The following is a 21,912-nucleotide window of genomic DNA, read 5'->3' on the forward strand; positions in this document are numbered from 1 at the left end:
AGAGCTATACATACATTCTATTGCTAAATTTACCACTGATGAGCTTTATAAAAAATAATAAATTGCAATTCCTTACCAGGTTACCAGGTGTGATAAGATATGATATGATATATGATATGATTGATACGATATGATATATCATACTTAGATGTATGTGAATTTAGACTGGAAAAACAGCTCTCAGTTAGTTGAGAAAACAGCAAGGCTTGTGATGTAATAAGAGACATTTACTTACATAACTAACTGACTTCATATATGCTTAAATGCAGCCTGTTTATTAGTAGGAATATTTCCTGCAAACCATAACTAGTTTAGCCTAGCAAGTACTTTAAAATATTAGATGATCATTAGAGCAGGATACAAATAGTTTCTTATTGCTTAAAGGTTAAAAGTTCTGAATAGTTCACAGGCTGATCCACCTTGCCTAGAAATTGGGTATGTCTGGATGGGGCTGTTAGTACTGTTACTGTCTCAACTGGGAATCATATGAGCGAGCAAACAATAAACTCTACATTTCTAAAAATAGCCTGTTTCTTTTACATTTGTATGTATTTTCTGGGCTCAAAATATTTCAGTTCCAGACAGATCTCAATATACTGCAGTCCACATTATTTCATCCACAATGTTTGCACTAAATCAAATAACCTGGAATTACTTGGTAGCCTCATATATTTTATAGAAAGGCAAGAGATTAATAATTAGCTTCTTTCCTTTAGAATTTATGAGTCGATTTACGTTGTTTTCTGAACTAGGGCAGCTGAAGAATGGACACCTAGTATCTGTCTAGTTTTGGATTTTCCTACCTTGGTGATAGAGTCATAGATTGGAATTTGAAATAACTGAATCTTCTGTATCTAAATTCCCCAGAGCCCAGCTACAGAGTCCTTGCAGAGCAGCTTGCATCAGAACATGATCTCTGAGCTTTGTGTTTGGTGGCTTTGGCTCATCTCTAGGTGGGCCTGCACTTAATTTGTGACATATGCCCAGAAGTGGTCAGTATAAAAGCCAAGTGAATTCCTTGCATCTGTGTTTTCTGTGGAAGGAATTGGGTGTTCATAGTGCCAGGAGCCTCTTGATGGGGGACATGCCAGATGCATTGTCTGAAATTCATGTCAGCAGTGGAGGTCATAGAAAAAATAGTCAAAAAGACCCTTGCCCAGTAAATTCCCCCAGCATTGCTTTTATAAAGGGATACCCTGCTTTACAACTTCCTTAGAGCTCTTTCTCTGAAGAAATCAGCTGCATGTGGCTCGGGCACCTGGACTGATGCAGTCTGTTCGCATTTCCAAAGGATTCTGAAAAGACCCTCACATAGTTATTATGGAAATTAAGGAGTCATAAGTAACAGAGAAAAGTCCCTGGAACGGAAGAATAAGAAGCTGAAAAATAAAAATTAAACAGAGGATAGTATTAAAATGTCAACTTTCATGCTGAATTTCTGCAGAGGTCTGAGCTGGACCTACTTAGTCCATCATAAACAACCTGGGGAAAAGAATAAACCATGAGATGGAAAAAGTCTGCAACAATTATCTGAAGACAGTAGATAAAAGAGTGGGTAGAAAAATATTACAGAATAAGCCTCAAGGACTGTACAATAATAATGGCAGATGAAAATCAGTGTTGATGAATTTAAAGTAAAAATAAAATCCCAAATTCACAAATTAAATAAGGACCACTGATTTGATCATAATCCATGCAAACTGAGATTTGAGGGTTATAGTTTCATGATCTGCAGTACTCACTACAGGTCAGAAAAGCAATCTGAATTTCAAATGTTAATAGGTAGAGAATATCCTTGGAGCACATGATATTGTGTACCACATCTTTAAGACTGTGAAGTCCCTTCCCCTCCTGTCAAAAGAAATAGAACTGGATAAAGATTCATAAGAAGCAATGAGAATGATCAAAAGTATGGAATATCTTCCTTGTGGGTAACAGCCAAATTAGAGCAGTTGAGTCATGAACAGGGTCAAATATGAAGCCCTGAGATGCGTGAGGAGGATGAGCAGGGGTTGACTGTCTGCTCTCCTTTCATGTGAACAGCTGGGAGCATCAGATAAAGTCAGAAAGAGGCCATGCAAAGAGAGATGAAGGGGGCTGTGGGGCTCCTGGCCACAGGGGGCTTTGGATGCCAAACATTCATGTGGGAAGCTGGAAAAGCTCATGGATAAGAAATGCATCAATACCTGACAAATAGAAAGAAGAAATTTTTGTTTCAAGGATTCCCTAAGTCACAGTGAATTGGAGACTGTTGGTGGAAGTGTCGTATGCTTGTTTTATCCTCTTCTTCCTTAAGGCTCTACATTTGATGTTAGAACTTTGGTTTGATCCAGGATGTCTACTGTATATTTTCATGTAGTATACAAAATATAGTGAAACAAAAATCACTGCTGTTTATGTAGTATTATCAGTGAAATGATCTAATAATATTCTGGGGACAGTTCAGTTTAAATTACTATCAGAACAAACATGTACCGAGTATTCTACACCTGCAGGGCTGCTTCAAAGAAAGTTCATGTTTTTGGGTGATCTAAGGAGAACACCAAGGTATTTTGGCTGAGAAGACAAGAAAAAGGAGGCAGGATATAGGCCAGAACAGCAACACAGAAAATACTAAAAGTGAGAAAATGCATTGCAAGTTTCATTGATTCTTTTAGCTGGTCACCAACATTACTTGTTTATTTATTTATGCATCTATATTAGCATATAAAGAATCAAATATTACAGCAACTTGTAACCCTTGCTGACCATTCTATCTCTGACAACCAGCCGCTGCATGTGTCCAGCTGAAAACCCTGGGTGCCGAGATCAGCCGTTCACCATCCTGTACCGAGTGATGGATATGGTGTCTGGGAGGTCTGTGCCTTCGGATATTTTTCAGATGCAAGCAACAACTCGCTACCCTGGAGCATATTACATCTTCCAAATCAAATCAGGGAATGAGGGCAGGGAATTCTACATGCGGGTAAGTCTAGTGCTGACTGGGGGAAAACATGGAGTATCTTGTCGTTAGCTGAATGTGTGATAGCACAACTGAGCTTTTCGTGACTATCACTTAAACCTTCAGTATGAGGCATTTCTTTTACACACTGATGTGCAGAGCAGTGTGCTGATTTGTAGGAACTGCTGGATCTCTAAGGAGAGTAACCTACCCAAAACAAACATGCCTCTCCTATGAGACAGTAGGTTTAGGACAGCCCAGAGCTATACCCATGTCTAAGAATAGCTCAGGTTTCCCAAGCTCAAGAGAAACTATTGTGCCAAACTGTTTGATGGATAATCAAAAACTGTCACCGAAAGACTCAATCTTTCTTGTCTGTTTTATTAAACCTCTTCATTGGAAATTAAAGAAACATGAAAATCAAAAAAGTAACCAAAAAACCCACCCCTTTATGCCAAAATTTGACTTTCTGGGTTCTTTGCTTTCATTTGCTATGATTTTTTTTTCACTGAGAGCACACATGTAGACAATGTTAGAGAAAACATAATTACCTGAGATTTTTAAATTTGTTTTTCTCAGAAGACCCCTGTGTTCCCCAGTCATCTTTGGCACACCACCAACATGCAGAGATTACAGGGTTGTCTGCAGAGAATGGGGCACATCCACAAGGATGTGACTCTCAGGAGGTTGATTTTCAGTCCCATGCAAATCCTGGCTCTGACATCCACACTGAATCCTGTTCTGTGGCTATTGAAGGTTCCCATCCCTCACAGACATGGGTAGTGGGATAGATTCCAGGACACATTTCTCACAAGAACCTCAGATTCCCACTGTAAGAAAAGTAAAATGCTTCAAAATCCAGAATTGACAAGTGGTCCCATTACAATAATTTACATCTCACAAGAGCTCTCCTGTTGCAAAGTCATTACTGATCCCACTGACCTTTTCCCCTCATCTGGGCCGATCAAGCAGGTGCTCCCAGCACCCACCCCCTTGCCCGAGCCTGCTGTCCCGGTGATTCACCATGCAGCAGTTCTCTGGGCAGCGGGAGGGCATGGCCAGCTGGGAAGGACACTGTGCCCTTGCTGAGGCACCAGGACCCGGCCTGGCATGGACCAGGCAACATGCCTGGCACCTCCTCATGGCTGTGTCAGCCTTCTCTGATCAAAGGTAACAAACGCCCAGTTTTGAGGTAGAACTGGACAGGTAAAGCAGGACCCACTGTGCCTGTGTAAGCTCCTGATGGAAAACAAACTGCATTTGGTTTTAACATCAGCAGCTCAGATTTTTAAATGTGTGTAATCCACTGTTCTGGTCAGATATTGCAAAGGTCCGCTTCCATTTAATAAAGGACTGGTTTTCTGAAGTGCCATTGCATATTCAAAGCTCTCTTTGGAGCATAAGGTTTGTACCATTAACATACACAATGTACCACAAAACCAGACCCCATTCACATGGGAACACCTGTTCTCCAGGTTCTTTAACAAAAGCCCTTCTGGGTGTCTGCTGCTTCACAGTAACTTTATATCCAACTAAAGAGTACTTCAAACAAACAAACATACAAAAAGGTATCATTACTTGTTTATACTCTAAATCCATGTTTTCAATTTTTAATTCTTTGGGCAATAGCAAGTGTCTATGTTCAATAGCTACTTTAATGTGCAGGGCTCCCAAAGGCTTTACAAACTGTAGAAGGTGACAGTTCACACTGAAAAGAGCCAAATGCTGAAATGAAACTGTCCCATCAGCTGCAGTGGTTTCAAACAATGAAACAGAAAACACCTATTTTGGCTGCTTGAAGACTAGTGAGACAGTAGTTTTGAAGAACTAGTTTTGGCAATCTCACTTGCTTTCTCTTGTTTTATGCACAGCAAACGGGACCAATCAGTGCTACTCTGGTGATGACCCGGCCCGTGAAGGGGCCCCGCACTATCGAGTTGGACTTGGAAATGATCACTGTTAACACCGTCATCAACTTCAGAGGAAGCTCTGTCATCCGGCTGAGGATATTTGTATCACAGTACTCCTTCTGAACCTCGAGTTTGTGCCCTGGAAACATTAAGCCAAAAGAGACAGTTCCTCCTCTGCAGAACTCTCTCCTCAAAAGCCAGTACCTATAACAGCTGCAGACCAAATCACTACTTCCACAAACCAGGTGACCTATGCCTGTCTAGAGGCCTCTTCATGCACAATCCCAACCAGGATGCAAACATCTGAAGATCCCATATGATTGTCTGTGTGGTCATGTATTTTAAGGACTCTTCTCACTGCAAATACTTCTAGGGCATGAGTCTATGTGAAAGACTGTGAACCTTTGTAGCTCCAAGGCTGCTTAGCAGAAAGCACCAAAAAAACTGAGGAAAAAGCTGGCTTTTGCAATCTTGCCTTTTTAATTTTTTTTTTCATTATAAATGAAAAGCAGACAAACAAGCAGAAACAGAAACAAAAAACCCACCTATTGAAACAAGGGACCTCAGAAGTCCCAATTTGCATTCCCAATTATCTCTGGAATTATCAGTCAGGCACTTTGTTTCAATTCACCCTGCATTTGTCTTAATTTCACCTGGTTTTTTTCATTCTATTTTATAGTTAAAATTCATTGTAAATTCATTCCAAAAAACATGTTGTACTATGTAATCTTTTGCTTTCTGACAAAGTGTCACATGTTTGGGTTCCTTTCTGTATTAAATCTTTCTATATAACAGAGTTCATAGAAATCTATCACTGGATGGTGTGTTTTACAGCATTTAGGATTTTATGCTTATTTACACTCAAAATCTTTGACACAGGCCTCCACTGCCAGAATAGTATCCAGCATAAGTAGGGACTTTGGAGCAGATAAGAATCAGAATTTTATTTTTCCCTGTTTTCCTGAGTATAACAGTTGCAAACAGTTTGTAATGGCTACAAGGTAGTAATACTAACTCTATAGTTATGGCTGCAATTAATCTCCTGTTCAAAGACCACTTAGGTCAGACCTGTCCAAATTCCTTCAGAAAATATGAATTGTTTTGGTTGTTTTTTTTTTTTTTCACTTGCAATCTCTCTCCTACACTTCTAACATGGGGGGAAATAGCTGAAAAGGACTAGGACCAGTCTTATTCATGCTTCTACCACAAAGCAGACCGGAGTATAGCAGTACCCCAATCTCAAACAGTGGGATCCCACAGTTTTCATGGGCATTGTCTTCTCAGGTATAACTGCTGTAACCAAAAAAAGAGTTTATTCTAAATTCTAATCTGAATCTCCATTGTAATCTGTTGCTTTTTATCCTACTTCCAGTAGAAATTGAGAACAGTTTATCTTCCCCTTTGCAGCAGTCTAACGTGTCTGAAGGCTGTTGTCATGTCTCCCCTCAGACTGTTCTTCTCTAGTCTAAACAAACCCAATTCTTTTGGTCTTTCCTCATACATCACATTTTCTGGACCTTTGATCATTCTTGTTGCTCTCATCTGGATTCTCTCCAGTTGGTTCACATCTTTTTTGAAGCACAGTGCCCAAAACTGTGAAAAGTATTCCAGCTGAGCCCTCTCAGTGCTAAGCTAAATCTATGTATATGTTTAATAGTTTGAAAAAAAAATTTAAAATTGTATAGTTGGAAGGTATAATGTGTGTTGAAGCCACTGGCACTTTGGCCTTTTATTTTAATAGGGATGAGGGTTTATATGTCTTGATTTTAAATCTGTTTGAAACAAGCTCTTTTATTTTGTTTTTTCCTTACTGGCTTTTTGGCTCTCTAGCATTGCTAGGACAGGAAGGATAACCTTTGCTTGTCTTTTGAGAACTGGAAGTGCTCAGTGCTACTTGGGAGAGGTTTACAAAGATCATAATGTGAGCAACTAGGAGCAGAGTAGCAATGTGAGGTCTTCATTAAAGTGGAGTATTAAATGGGAGAATACAGACTTAGAAAGTTACTGCAACACAGACTGCGTGATAAAATCAGAAAACTGCCTCTTGTTCCTAGTAAGATTTGTGAATTAGTAGAAACTCTGTTCTTTTTCCTTGTACTCAGCTTGAAGGAAGCCCTGATGCTTTCAGCAATGAAACACTGAGTTTAGCAGCTTCCGTTTCTTAATGCTTTAAAGGTTTTCTCTCTGCTGCTATAACATCCCAGGATGCTGTGGCTCAGAGCTCTGTCCTTTATTGTAAAAACAAAAAGGCTGGAGACTGACTCCAGGGTTTAGTGAGCCAAGCTGAAGGCAGAAAGCCAATGAGTTTTATGAGCAGCCGACTTGGAGGAGATAAATGCAGAGGAAATGGGCAGAGAAATATCAGAAACAAGAATTTGTTTCCTGAGTATATCATGGCTCATCAAGTACCACAGTCTTGGAGGGAAAAATAGAGATGATCGGGAAGGAAGAATGATAATTTATAACCATGGGACTAAAAGTGCTCCTGTTCCAGATGATGGAAATAAAACATGGGAAGCATGCAGGCTCTGGTGGACCAGATAGCAGCCATGGGGAAGGCAGGGTCTTGCGCTGAAAATGTCCAACTCTTAAAATGCTGACAGCTTTCCCAGTGCTTAAAATCCCCTCCTCCCCCCTTTCTGTGCCCTTGTGTTATGGCTTCTTCATGCCCACTTGAGGAGTCCTCTCTTGTTGCCACCACATCACCTCCTGGAGTGGAAGCACACCCCGTTAGACATCAGACAGTTTGTCACTTCTGGCCTGTTCTCCCATGGCCCCCACATACCAACCTGATTTAACCCTAATTTAGAAAAATCAAAACCCAGAGGAATTCCATAACAAAACACTTTGTTAAAAGAGTAAAGCTTGAGTGCTTGGTTTTAGCAGGGTCCAGCAAATACTCATAAAACAATATTACACTTTCTATATAAACATTCTGCGCCTTAAAAAAAAGTGAAAATTCTGCAAACAAAGGAATTCAGCCACTTCTCAACAGCCATAACATCTTTCATCACTCACTATCACTCCAGCCAACTTAAACTTTGCCAAAATATATGCCAATCTCAAAATAATAAATTACTGGCAGTTTATAACATCTAAACTCTCTATTTCCTAGTCAGGGGTCTGTTTTCAATAGACCATTGCAGACTCAAATATTACAGCAATTCTCACCAAATAAAAAAAGCAGACTATGCATGTCAAGTTTTTACAGCATGAAAGTTAAAAATGTAAACATGCAACTGCTGCATATATTGATGTTCCTCCTTGAGGCCAGGACTCCTCAAAAGCAGACAGAATTCCAGGTCTGCTCAGAAAATTATTCTTTATTCTAACCCACTGCTGACAATTTTCTAAATGAAGAGTTTTGCCATATGGTTAATGGCCAGTGTTCTGACCAGCACCAACAGAGAGCACAGACCCTGGTCTGGGTGTGTGGGGCTTCCCTCTGGCTCTGCTTGCTCAGGCTGGCAGAGCTGTTCCCTTGCCAAGCAACGAAGGGACAGCTCTTTGCCTCTCCTGCCTGTCTGTTTGAACATAGGTTCTCAGCAGAAAAACTGTCCTCCACTGTGTGTTTGTACAGCACCTATTGCCATAGGGTAAAAGAAATAAGATATGGTAAAAGGTATATATGGAATAAAGGTAAAAGAAAGCAGATATGGCAGTAATCTTTGATACAGATCACAGTATTGGGAAGGAGAAGCTATTTTGATAAATGAAAAAATTGGTTCATGCTAGTTGGGTTAGGTGCCAGAGGGAGTAGAATGAATCCTATTATCTGGCTTATTTGACTTTGAGATATTTTTAGGGAATTGACTTTTTTGACATAGACAACAAAATGTTATTTCACCCAAGAGTTTCCTGGATCCCACAGAATCGCTTTTCAACTGGTGATTTTCACTGACTACAATACCTTTGTTAAAAAAACTCAACTTCTTTTGAGAACCTGGTCACCCACCATCACTGAGTGTAGTGTACAGGGCCATTCATATGAGCTCTCTGCTCTTCAGTTGGGGTCCTGTATTCATATTTACCTATTTTTTGACTTAGCCTTCAGAAGAGACAACTTTTATTGCCTCTATTGCCTTTTATAAACATGGTACCAGCATCAGCAGAAGTTGTATAATAATTTTTCTCTCTCTAGAGCTGGCAGAAAAATACAATCAGTAAAATTTCTGGTCATGCAAGTTCTCCAGTCTGGCTTATTCACAGAATATGCTACTGAGTATCTTCCACAGCATGTAGCTGTATCAGAGCACAATGAAAATATCATAACATAAAGATGTTTAAAAAAAAAAAGGAACAAAAGTATGCCCTAATGTTATTCAATCCTGACAGGTGTTTGTTTGTAAAGCCTAAGGGTGTATTGCATAAGCATGTCCTTATCAGACTTCTTAAAAAGCCTTCAGAGTATCAAACCAACACAATAACAGATGCCATTTCCAGAGAAAATACGTAACTAGAAGAGCATCTTTCACCTTCAAAACAGAGGAGTTGTGGGGTTTTTAAAATCCTATTCATAAAGCCAGGCTCTATCAGCAGGCTGGGCCATTCATAGCTAATACTTTGCTGTAAGAGTGCTTAGAACATGGCCTGCATCTCCAGTGAAACACATGAAAAGCTGGAACAGGTGGTGGCTGCAGAATAACATGGTGGGAAAATAATGGATCTTCCCTGGATATAAGAAGTGTAATTGAATCAGTCAGGCCCTACAAAAGACAAATAGCCTACAACTGATCTCCAAAAAGCAAGTGTTAGGTAGTGCCAGAGAAGAAGTGGAGTTCACTCAACATGTGCTTGCAGTGCATGAGCGTAATGAGATCATTTGTCCAGGACAAACCACAAAGGGAAAAGGAGTGACCTCAGGGATATGGGAAAGGGAATTGAAACAAATTGAATATTTCAGGAGTTATTAATTGCTGTAGTGTTTCCTATAGATCCCTTTGCTACTCAATACAGTCCTCAATTCTTACAATGAGGTTACTGCATCATTATTTACTTCCTGGTGTAAAAGCAGTACCCAAACTCTCCCTGTAGCTTCAACAGTATTTATTGAGTTACCCAGGGGGATCAGTTTGCAAACCACTAGAGGGATCTCAGAAGTTTGAGCTAAGAATGGGAATAGGTGAGATTTCCACAGCTGATGTGCACAGTTAAAAACTTCAGTTACACTCTGCACTGACACAGGTGAGGAAAGGGGCAGGTGCAGATAACAGTCAGCTATCACTGACATCCCCAAACAAATACATTACACTCCCTGTGGCACTGCCCCTTTGGCACATGTCACCTTTCTGAGGCAGGCTTTCTGCAGAATCTCTAAAAGTCTATTTATGGCCATCATCCTCAGTCTTCACAATTTGCATACAGAGTATGTGGCCCAAGCCAGAGAGAGTTAAATGTGTTCATCACTATGCTGAAGTCAGTGATCACTAAACACCTCACCTCAGGTCTGGATTTAGCCCAGTTTATTTTAAGTCTCAAATCTCAGTGTCAGTTGTATAAATGTAAGCAGATATGTATTATTTTCAGAGTAGAGCTGAAAGCTTCTTTCCTGTAAATAAATAACAGCATGATTGCAGTATCTCTTTCTTTGTGGGCACTATATTTGGGTTCTTTGAGATTTCCTGAGATAACCTTTAGCATTTCAAATGTTCTTCTGGTATTTCAAGACATTCATTGATGCATTTCCATGAATGATTCCTCACTCCTGCTCTTCAAAGGCCCGCCCAGGCACTAGGTTCTGTTTTGTGAAAACATGAAGCTACACCCAAGCCTCTGCATAGTCACATCATTCATAGGAATAGTTTCTCTCTGTAACCTATGAGGGATTATGTTGACTTCCTTGAGATTCTGCAGTGTTCCGTACATGTGTTTGTGCAGACTGGGACCTCAGTCTGGAGACTGTTCATCAGCAACTTTCTGCACATGTTCTCCAACCAACATGTGAAACCATAGCTACAAAGGTTCGTCTTTGACAAAAATCTTTAAAGCATGCTGTTTCTTGGCTGCCTACACATAATGCAAAGATAATTCAAAAATCCAGGACCAGAGTTCCTCAGTCTTTGTAAGAAATTCCTGTTCTTCAGAAACATTTTGGTCAGTAAACTTGCTTTGTAGATTATGTGAAATGCAAACAAAGAGGAAGAAGGCCTGCCAAGATGACACAGATTTGTTATTCAAATCAGTATCCCCAAGAATAGTGGAATATAATTCATCATTTTTAAATATCCCTTTGGACCCTGACATTTGATGCCATTCAAGTAGAGTAGGGGGATAGAAAAACTGACTGCTTCCAAAACAATAGCAGCTGCTCGATAGAGATCCCTGGGCTCCTACAGTGACCAGAAACACCTGCTAGCCCAAGTCTACACACTAGGTCAGTGAGGAAGAAGCAAAGCTCATAGAGACATAGAGCTGAAGGAGACGTAATTTCACTGACTTCTGAATGATATCAAGTGGAGATTTATATCATAATGTCTATAAAATTTCTCACCACATTTATAATCTATAGAAATGGAAAATTTAAAATTACCAAAATTAAAAGGACCAAGCTGTTACCTACCACACATATAATGCCTGCAGGAAGCTTCAGTGTATCCCTTTGCCTTTCCTCAGGGTTGTGCTCATTTGGAATTACCCAGCCTGATTTGATGCAAGTTAACAATGGTGTGACAGCATTTGGTTCACAGCAGTGTAGTCATATCCATGGATGCAAGAGAATTACAGAGGGATACAATTACAATTGAACCACAAAGTAAATAAAAAGGAGCTGACTGATTAGTTAACCTTCAGTGCTTTGGTTATGATGTCATTGACAAGGACAAAAATATTCAACCAGAAACACAAAATATTAAAAAGGAGATTATCTCCTTAGAAAGATAAGTACCCATGTAGCCTATAAATAGCTCTGAAATTAAGACATCTAGACAACATCTGTAAAAGGAAGAATTCACTCCTTGGCCTCTAGCATCCTTGTCTCCCACAGCAGGATTAAGCATAGTTGATCCATATCAGGATACAGACACAATGGCTGTTTGATGGTAGAGCCAAGAAAGAGGCAGGCATGGCCAGAGGCAAGGGAGAGACCAAGATAATGTAAAAGTCCTAAAGAATGCTCTTGGTGTGCAGGATCTCTGAGACAGATCTCTCATGCTGTGTGAAGCATTTTAGCTCTGCTTGGGAAATACTAACAGTCACTTCAATAAAAAGGGGTGGCAGGGCATTGGGGAAGACAGCAGCATTCATGTGCTTGAATGCAGAATCAGTTGACAAAAAAAATGATGCCCTGGCCAATCTGTCACCTAATGAGATGCACGGGATACCAGAAACCTCTAAGTACAATTTTAGCTATAGCACATTTAGTATCACCTTATACCAAGAGTTTATCCTGCAGTCAGTAGAGATGGAAGGAGGAGAACTCGCTGCCCAGCTCAAAGGATGCTCCTTAGTGTTACTGCTGAAACAGTAATTTCCCTAACTCTTACTTGCAGCTTGTCTGGATTAATAAACATGTTATATTTTGAATTCTTCTTTTATTTTTTTTAAGAATAATTTTGTACTGTAATTTTAAAAGGATAGTTTCAATGTCCCTCATCCTGTCCCTTTAGCATATAACCATTACTTCATTTCTAGCAGAAAATGAGCTTTTAAGTCTTGCATTGTTCAACAGCTTGTGAACAATTTGCATTGAATGCACCAATAGGGACTATTTTAAAGGATTTTTTTAAAAAATAAATATGTTGTTAACAAAAAATAGAATTTAATTCTTGTTTATTTTGATCATTATCTGTTTTAGTGGTGTTCATACAAGATCACTGCAAGTATGCATGACAGAATGATGTAACTTGTTTGGAAAGCAAGGTGAATGAGGATCAGTGATACTGGTACACCTACTGGTCATAAACACTAGTGACATACAGGCAATAGTAGAAAAAACTTCAAAGCAAAATACCATTAATTTTCCAGAGGCTAATTTTCTTTCACAGTTTTTATGTTGTACAGTTGCCCATACTTGGAGGTACCTGTGTGTATTTTACCTTCATTTCCTGGTGGGTTTATGTGTGATAAGGCTCAAATTAACATTTTATGTAACACTACTTTATCTGTACTAGCAGCTTGACGTATCTGAGACATTTCTTTTCCCTGCAATTTTACTGAAGGATGGAGAAGGTCACTGCTTCTGAGGGTGGGGACGGCTCCTTTGGCCAGTTCCCCCTCAAGCAGCAGCCATGCTTTGTCCAGCACATTTGGAGGGTGTACGGGAGGGTGTACAGGCCGCATGCCTTGGAAGTATTCCCAGAGAATCCCAGGAGACAAGCTCTCCTGCCAGCCTGACATGGTGCCATACTCCTCTCCCAGTTGTCCTTGGTCTTTGGAGCCAGTGAAGGCAGGGGTTTGTACAGTGACCGTGAAGCTATGGCCAAAATTTGACTACCAACTGGCAGAATAAACTGGTCTCCATAACAAGTAGTGTTAATATAAGATAATTTAGACTGAACTGGTTTCCTCACATATAAATCATTAACCAGTGGCTAGTTCTCACTCCCACCTGCACTACGTTTCTTCTGACTTCAGTACGACAAAGGCTTTTCCACCCACATGATATTCAATGACCCATGCCTAATGAGGTTTGAGTTTGTTGGTTGGGTTTGTGTTTTGCTGGTGGAATGTTCTTATTTCAGCAATTTGCAAGGACAGCCAAAACTGGCTCTGGTTTGCTTTGTGGAAAGTGAAGGAATTTATGTCACACAGTTGCTCTCTCACATTCTTATCACTCAAATAACTCACTGCAAAGTGAGGTAGGTAATACGCCATTCACTGGCTTGTGATGATTTACAGGGCACTCTGAAAGCTGATATGCACTCAAAGGAAGCGCCACTGCTCATTTCCAGTATCACGGGAATGCGTCATTTCCCTTCACTACACTGCAAACAAATACGTTCTGAATCACATGCTCAAGAGAAATTACACTGAAATGAGCACACATGCAAACTGAAAGAAGAGAAGCCAAGGGCAGGAATGCTGAGCTACAAAATTTCTCAAGAGAAGAAAACAACTCTCTAGAACTACTCAAAGAAAATGAGAAAGTAGGTGTGACCCTTGATCAAAGACTTATGGTTCTACAGTCCACTCTGGTTGAAGTGGCCTGATGAGTGAAGGTAACAAGGGGCTGGTTCTACATTCTCTGAATGTAGAGAATGGACACTTCACAAAACACAGCTGCTCTGATTTTGCTGTTGACACACAGCTGAAGTAGCCCAACACAGGTTTTCCACACCTGAGTCACTTTATCCTTCTTTCTCTACTTGTTTAGAATTTGCATTTTAGGTTGTTATTACATATGCTACCATGTCTGTCTGACATGGGGTTGCACAGGGGACTGAATAGTGTGATCCCCTCTCCTTTGTTGCTCTTTTTACTATGCAAGACCTATCTTTTCTAACAGTGTCCTCCCAGCCAAGGGAGTAGACCTCTGTGGATAAGGAAATTGTCTCTCCAAAGCTGACTCACGAATGTGGACAAACCTGAAATAGGTTGTACTTCTCTCAGTGCTATCCAGCCAGCTGGTAAAGGACACTGCACTGCTGGAGAGATGGGGTTTTGCTGGGCTATAAAACTGACACCCTGCAGGGCTTTAACCTCCTGCTGCACTTCCTTAAGGGTAAACTGAATTGTATTTCCTTGAGAAGTCCCATGGGCTGTATTCTGTGTACCAGAACTCCTGCTTTCTCCTCCCTCTCTGTTTTTGGTGGCACCATTTCCTCCTCAGGCCTGCAAGTACTGCTGAATGTTAGTAACCTGTCCTCGGTGTCAGCCTGCACATAACCAAATCAGTGATGGAAAAAATGAGCCTACGTGTTTTTTTCCAGGAAGTCAGACAGCAGTTCCCTGTCTCATACAGGTGAACACTTTCTCACGCCAGTAACTCATTAGGACAGCAAGTGTGATCTCAGCTATATCACAATGATGTTTGTAGTCTGTGCCACTGTTTGTAAGGACTGTTCTGAATGGCAGCTGGCTGCTGATCTTTAACAGCACTTCTGCACTCCCATTTTTCCTCTTTCTGGCCTGTTTTATTCCTCCTTCTTGGGCTTTGGCACACTTCAGTCACCATACCATCCCAAAATCATGATCAAGTCCTCCTAAAATCCAGTTCTGAAACACATCCTCCATGTGCCTGCTAATGAAAATCCTTGTTGCTCATGGGATCACCATGTCAGTTTAAGCAAAGGAACAGCCACAGCTTTGGCTGAGAAGTGTTTGGTCAGGTTTTCTAAGATCTTGAAGAATTAATTTAATAAATCCTTGCTTGCTTGTATGACTGCACCTTCCATCTTCTACCAAGCTTTTCATTATTTCACTTGGATACAAATGCACGTGGTTTTAATGTGAAGTTAAATCCTTGAGCTGCAGTGAAATAATTAACCCTTTGCCCTTGAATTCCTTGCTACCATACAATCTAGTTTTTATAGAGCTAAGAGTTAAAGCAATAGTGACAATTGAAAATACTTGAGGCAAGTGGGTATTTGGTCACCATGGAAAGCCAGCCTTAGTCATACATAAATAAACTTTTGGGCTTGAGGAGTACAGGTAAACAGCATAGCAAAGATACTGTGTCCCACAAACAAATATTTGTACCTACAGTTACTGGTGCTGACTCAGGATTCTTGAAAATAATCTCTGAAGAAATTACTGCCAAGAATAAACAACCTGCCATTTTCAGCTGTTAAACTTCATGGTAAGACACTGGTTTGTGACACCTGCACCCCTCCACTCAGATGTATCATTGAGTTGTACCAAGATGTAACCCATTTCAGCCTGTTTGGCAGAGAAGTCTCTCAAGGGCTGTATGTTTTCTCCTCTCTGAATATTTATGTATGTAACCAAACAGAGGTTAAACAGGCAAATCCTCACCTTTGCAGTGAGAGTTCCTCCTTACTCCTGCCCTACAGTCCCTAGTGATATCAGCAAGGGCTGTGGCACATTTACCTCCCAGTGATTCTGGGCGCAAGGCTGAGGAGCAGCCAGTGCTGCAGCACAGGGAAGGCTGGGAACGTGGGCAGCAGGTTGGTTTTCCCTTATTTCCTGTACCTTAGGAGTGCTGTATTCTGGTGCGTTTGCCTGGGAGCAGAGCAGAACAACCTGCAGCTGGGTTAAAGCGTTAAAATTAGGGTAGAGTGGGCTGGTAACTTCTGTTTCTAGTTATGTCATTTCTGAATGGCCCTAAGTACCTTGCATTTCCCAGGGGGATGACCTCCAGCTTGGAGGTCAGTGTGTGTTCTCCTTTTGAACCAAGCAATTTTTGATGGAAGAACAGTATTCCAGCTTCTGTGAACAACCAGCCACTGGCCTCCATGGATCTTCTTCCCAGCTCCCTCACTTCAATGGGACCAGGAGGCTTTAAATTGCACTGATTTCTGTAATGGCTTTTTGTCATCATCCCCTCTCAGCAAGGTAAATGAGGTTTGCTTTCACCTGGAAGTAGAAGACAAAAAAAAAAGTCTTTTACAACTGGAAACAGTAGAATATTTTTGTGCTTTTGGGCCTTTTTCTTGACTCGGTGCCTTTCAGAAAGGATCTTTTGTGTGCTGCCCCTGTTCTGTGCGCAGGTGACACCTGGCTGGCCTCTCCTTCCCCGGGATAGGAACGTCTGCTCCTCCTCAGGCAGGCCTGTGTCTGCTTTTGGGAGACAGGCCAACCCTGAGGCTCTGAGCAGGCTCTAGAGAGATGATGGTGTGAAAATACAGGGCAGGGCAGCAGCACCTGGCCCCGAGGTCCCGAAAAGAGAGAGGGGAGGAGAGGGCCCAGGCAGGTGTTTGCCCTTTGCTTGGACAGGCAGGGACCCAGGCCCTGAGCAGGCTGGGAGGACAGGGCAAGCTGCCTCCTATCCCCTCTTCCACACTGAAACAGGCATTTCTGGGCAGTATCACAAGCAAGTGGGGCTGTAACAGTGTTCGGGAAGACATCCCAGAAGTACCCCACGAGGTGGCATGATCCCAGCCTAGTGGGAGAGCATATTCTTGGGATTCACAAACAGCCCAGGGAGCACTCCCCAGGCAGGGAAAGGGCTGTCCCCATGAGATTTTCACTGGCATGGGTAAGAGAGGGGAGAGAGGACAAAGTGCAGGAGTGACAGTCTCCAGCTCCCCACAGCCCTGATGTCCCCCCAGCCCCAGGAAGGTGTCTGATTGTCTGATGCCTTGGGCTGGGGATGCTGCCCAGCTCACTGCCTGGGGGTGCACAGGGGTGGCCTGGCTTCCCACTCAGCCCTCAGCTTCCACAGCTACTGAGGCTCCCTGCCAATTCCCTCCTTGCTTCTTTCATAGAGCAGGGGCATACGAAAACACAGACAAACGTTTAAGCCATTGCCTGCATTTGGACTTCTCCCTTCAGTCCAATTCTAACTGCAGTGCTTAAGCCCCACAGATTTTCACTGCAAACTGGTCACAGCTAGCATTCCTTGATGTGCTTTTACATCAGATGTAATCGAAATAGTTCTGTGAGAACTCTTATGTCTCTGGCTTGTAAAATACAATAATTTCTTACTAGGTTACACTAATATTTCATAATTCATTCTTAATATTACTCTTCAACAAAGCTCTGTGCAAACAGTCTATCCCACAGGAGGATCTTCTGCCAGATCCCAGATGTCAAATACGTTTTCTTCAAATACAGGAGTTCATGACCTTTTATGTTTGTTAATGTGAGGCCATGGAAATTATTTATAATAAATAAGCATATTTCAGAGTCAGGTGTTGCACGGGCCCTTTTTCAGTGATACAAGAGCCTTTCCTGAAACAGGTCTTTCCTGTTTTGTTGTAGGGGTTTTTTTTCCCTTAACAATGAAGGTTTGGGAACAATCTGAAACTCTGTTATTGAAGCAAGTGCAACTACTGCACTGAAAGGTAGATAGTAACATTTAAGATAATTCATTTTTCACATCTTTCCTGAAATCAGTGGTAGATAAGGTTCTAACTTTCTCTTTTACCCTGAACACTGAAAATTTTAATTTTTAAACTGCAGACTGTATAAATAGATTGTCTTTCAGCATCAAATCAATGAGGAAACTACTGGAATTGTTTGGATCTAAATTATACATTTGATATGCCAACTGATTTTCAATGTAGCAAGCTCATTTTAAAGCTGGGCTAGAGCCACCTAGCCACAATCTTCCAGGTATAAGACCTATAGAAAATAACTGAAGATGTCAGTATGCTGATAACATTTAGTCTTGTCTTTTTTCAGTAGATGTGACAATGTCCTCACAAACCTGTGCCAGATTAAGAGCATCTGGCTCTTAATGAAGTCAGGTAAGAAAAGGATAAAATTAGAAAACACTGCAAGGAGCATGCCTTGGCTCTGTTACATACTTTTTTCAGCTACACATAAAGGTTTATAACACCTCCTGAGTTTATTGGATTCATCATCTTGGACCCCTAGACACTACCAGCAGCAACAAATGTCTCCTGAGGAGAAAATAGAACCATTTGCAGCTGCACCCACAGTCACTTCTGTTCATCACTCTGGGCTGAAGCTGATGGCCTATCCAGAGCAGCACCCTTGTGCCTCAGTGATTACCCACCCTGGAACCTTTCCCCACCTTTGGACAGTTTGGGGCTAGCAGCCACTGACAATGTTAAAGGCCACTGTGTGGTGCAGAAGCAACGGCTGCACCTCACACAGATGTGGGACTGGCTGTGGAGAGACAGGACCAAAGTGTTCTGGTGCACAAAGGATGAGCCCTCCTTGGATTTATGATCAGAATGTATTAATGGTGTGTGTGTGCAAAGAATATCTGCCTTACAGCATAAGGCAAAACACAATAAGCCAGAAAATCTATTTTCAAATTCGCAGTACATCAAATCTGAATGAGATAAAGAGAGTGTCTAATTTGAACAGCAGAGTATCACCATGTAATTGCTTGTCTAGGCGTTGTATCAGCCTTTTCAAATGGTACTGGACATTATGCAATAAAGCTGTCCTTCTGCAGCTCTGTGGGAGAAGGCAACTGGCTGCAATCTCAGATGGTGGACAGAATTACAGCAGGTAATGTTAAGAAAGTGTGATGTTAAACATGCATTTGATAAAAGGAGAAAATAAAAAATAATAGTCACAGACTGAATTATAGCAGCTTTCTATAATGAAGTGTGTGGACCACACCCATCATCTGTGGCAGAGGAGGGAAGGTGTCAGCTAAACCCAAAGGTTATGATGGGAATGGAAAAAAAAACAGGCTCCAGCTGAGAGCAGGACAAGGAAGATGAGGAAACAGTTTCATGTTTCTCCCAAAAAACCCTCAGGGGACAAAGATTACTGCTGAAAAAACTTTAATGGTAGTAAAATCCTCTGGCTGCAGAAGTTGTTTGTAACGAAGGTGTATTAACTAAGAGACTTTAGCTGAAAACTACTCTGCTATTTCACTGAAATCTAAGTTGTGAAATCCTTTTTTCTCTCAAAAGGTCTCTGCCTCAGAAAACTTAATTTAGTGGTTACACACGGAGCTTGGCTATGAGGTGTTGTAGGCTGTGTGCTGGACTTGTCCTGGTAATGCCCTGCTTTTAGGTCCTGATGGCTGAGCTCATCACTTGACTATTGAAATATACACTGGAATTTAACTCTGATCGTAAGCACATCACTTGATGTTAGTTTCTGAAACTAAAATATTTCATAGGTAATAGTGTTAAATGCTTGCTTGCTCTGAAGGATTCTCAGCTGGGAGAGAGCTAGGAAAGCTATTTGGAATCATCAGCTGCTTAATTTCATGTAATTCTTCATAAACTAGGCAAGAACTTCTAAGCAATTAAGTTTTCCACTTTTGTGCTTAAAAGATTTCAGTGTGCTCTGTGCAAACATTGATTCAACCTCTGAACTGCTTGATTTTTAACATGGAAGTTGGCATGTCAGTAAGTGTGCACAGGTGGTGGGATCAGGTTTCGGATGCAAAGGATCACGTGGGAGAATTCAATATTCAGTCTCAATTTATACAAAGCTGCAGCCTCCATGAGCATTCCTGCTGAAAACTTTGTTCACTGGAGCATTTGCAGAGAGTGAAGAAAAAGGGTCTTAATCTGTTTGAAAGTGTTTGCAGATGTAAATAATTACTCAAGATTTCTGTCAGTATTTATACATGGGTTTTTATTATTTCGGGTTCAGTTCCCAAAGGCTTGAGGCCCAGAGATGATAATAAAGACTCCTGCTTGTAGCTACTTTCTATAGTCTTCTGGCTACTTCTCTTTCAACAAGAAAAACACTGGGAAGTTGTAATCCAATAGCATAAACAGGCTCAGCAGCAAGTGAAAAAGTCTGTGGTGCAGAGGTTCAAAACAGATGAGACAGGCCTCACTGGGGAATATGAGAGGTGAAGCGTAGCCCAGACTAATAAATTCTCTTCTATTGGCCCTGCATGGGTCTGCTCAAGTATTTCAGCCCTGCATTTCTGGAGCTGAGAGTGCTGTGGTTTGGCAGAGCCAGCCAAAAGCAGCCCAGTTTATGAGCTTGCTCTGAGTACCGGGGGTGCCTGGAGTGGAGGCAGCACAAGGAGCAAGAGCAGCTGCAGAGAACCAGGAATGAGTGAGGATGAGTGGTTGCAATGACAGGTCTGGAATGGTCACCAGAGGAGAGGGGAGCCAACAGCAGGAGTCAGTGAGGCAAGGGAACATCGCCAGCTTTCTGAAGCAAGGTTTAGTTACAGAGAGATACAGCAGAGCATGGAGCACTCTGGGTGCTGCCAGGAGGCTGGCAGGGAAGGAAGATCATATTTGCTGCTAACAAGAAAAGAGGTAATTTGGTTTCACTGCTGATCTTCAGACTAAGTTTGTTTGCAACAAAAATCTTTCAAGGAAGGGGGGAGGTTTGTCTCCATCCCAGCTAAAAACATCACAGGACAGTAATGCTCTCCCCATCCCCACAAGATCACATTGTCCACATCCCTTACCATGCACAGCTGAATTTTTTGCTTATTGAAACAAAATTTGCAATTATCAAGCAGCTGAAAAGACTGAAAGGTGTCCCAAACCATCAAAAGAGCCACAGAGATGTGTTAATAGGCCCTCTCAAATTACAGGGCACAGTCTTGCCTGGATGAAGGAAGGTCAGATTGCAAACTGGTTTTTTTCCTCTAACTGCCTTGTCAAAAATACTGGTTTTAATGTCTTTTCCTTCATCAGAGAGGCAACCTGCAGCCCCAATGAACGGCTGCTACTGCACTGCAGCTCCAGCAGCTGGAGAGCTGTTCAGGCAGGACTGGAAGTCGCTGAGAGCCCGAAAAACTTGAGCATGACAATGCTGAGGTAACTTGATAGCAGCAAGCTGCATACAGAGGCCTTATCAGCAGTTAAACAACACACTTCTGTGAACAGTGAAAATAAAGCTGTTTGGTCGTGTAAATTAATCCAGTGAGATGCCTTGAAATGTGTGATTAACGTGCACTTCAGGAGGACTGGGATAACTGGAAGCGTACCAGGTTACTGGTATTTCTTTAAAACAGTGACCATGCATAATCTCATGAGTTCCATTAGCAGCAGCCTCTCTGCTATGTGATACCAGTACTTGCAACTGGCTCTGTGCAGAGATGAACAGAGATGCTTTGTCAGATCAAAATTTATAAGTCTGTGCTTTTGGCTCAGGGTCTCTCTCCCCTTACAGTGGCTCTGGAGCTTGAAGTGGCTGTGTTACACTGCATGATGACAGGCATGAAATTCTTAGTTAGCAGCAGATCTGTGGTGTTATTAAATTTAAAATGAAAAATATTGTAACAGGAAAAAATACAGTCTTGGTGAATGGGGAAGCCACTAAATCAAAGACCTATTAGGACAACTGCGCAAAACTTCAATGAATGGAAATTTAAATGCTCTCAGAGTGTAAACAGCATTTCTTTGGGGAAATACACACTTTTCCCTACTAATCCAGCCCAACCTTTTCCTCATATTTGCCTCTTGGGGTATTGTAGCACTTCCAGTAACCAAAAACTAGAATCAAGGAGAAACCACCTTGAGACTTAGAGAACTTTTCCTTCCTGCATAGAAATTTCCAAACCAGAACTTCCTGCTGAAAATTCTACACTGA

At 41.5% G+C, this 21,912-nt stretch overlaps 1 protein-coding gene across 4 annotated transcripts in view; it reads left to right on the forward strand.

Annotated features, from left to right (window-relative positions):
* The window catches only part of FBLN5 (fibulin 5), a 56,125-nt gene extending 50,478 nt beyond the window's left edge, over window positions 1-5,647 (forward strand). For all 4 annotated transcript variants that reach the window (XM_068192593.1, XM_068192591.1, XM_068192592.1 and 1 more), the window contains 2 exons: window positions 2,770-2,965; window positions 4,813-5,647. In XM_068192593.1, coding sequence (XP_068048694.1) covers window positions 2,770-2,965; window positions 4,813-4,974 — 358 coding nt within the window. In that variant the 3' untranslated portion in view covers window positions 4,975-5,647. The remainder of the gene's footprint in view (window positions 1-2,769; window positions 2,966-4,812) is intronic.
* Window positions 5,648-21,912: the final 16,265 nt, after the last annotated feature.

Source organism: Anomalospiza imberbis, chromosome 6, assembly GCF_031753505.1.
Source record: "Anomalospiza imberbis isolate Cuckoo-Finch-1a 21T00152 chromosome 6, ASM3175350v1, whole genome shotgun sequence".
NCBI lineage: Eukaryota > Metazoa > Chordata > Aves > Passeriformes > Viduidae > Anomalospiza > Anomalospiza imberbis.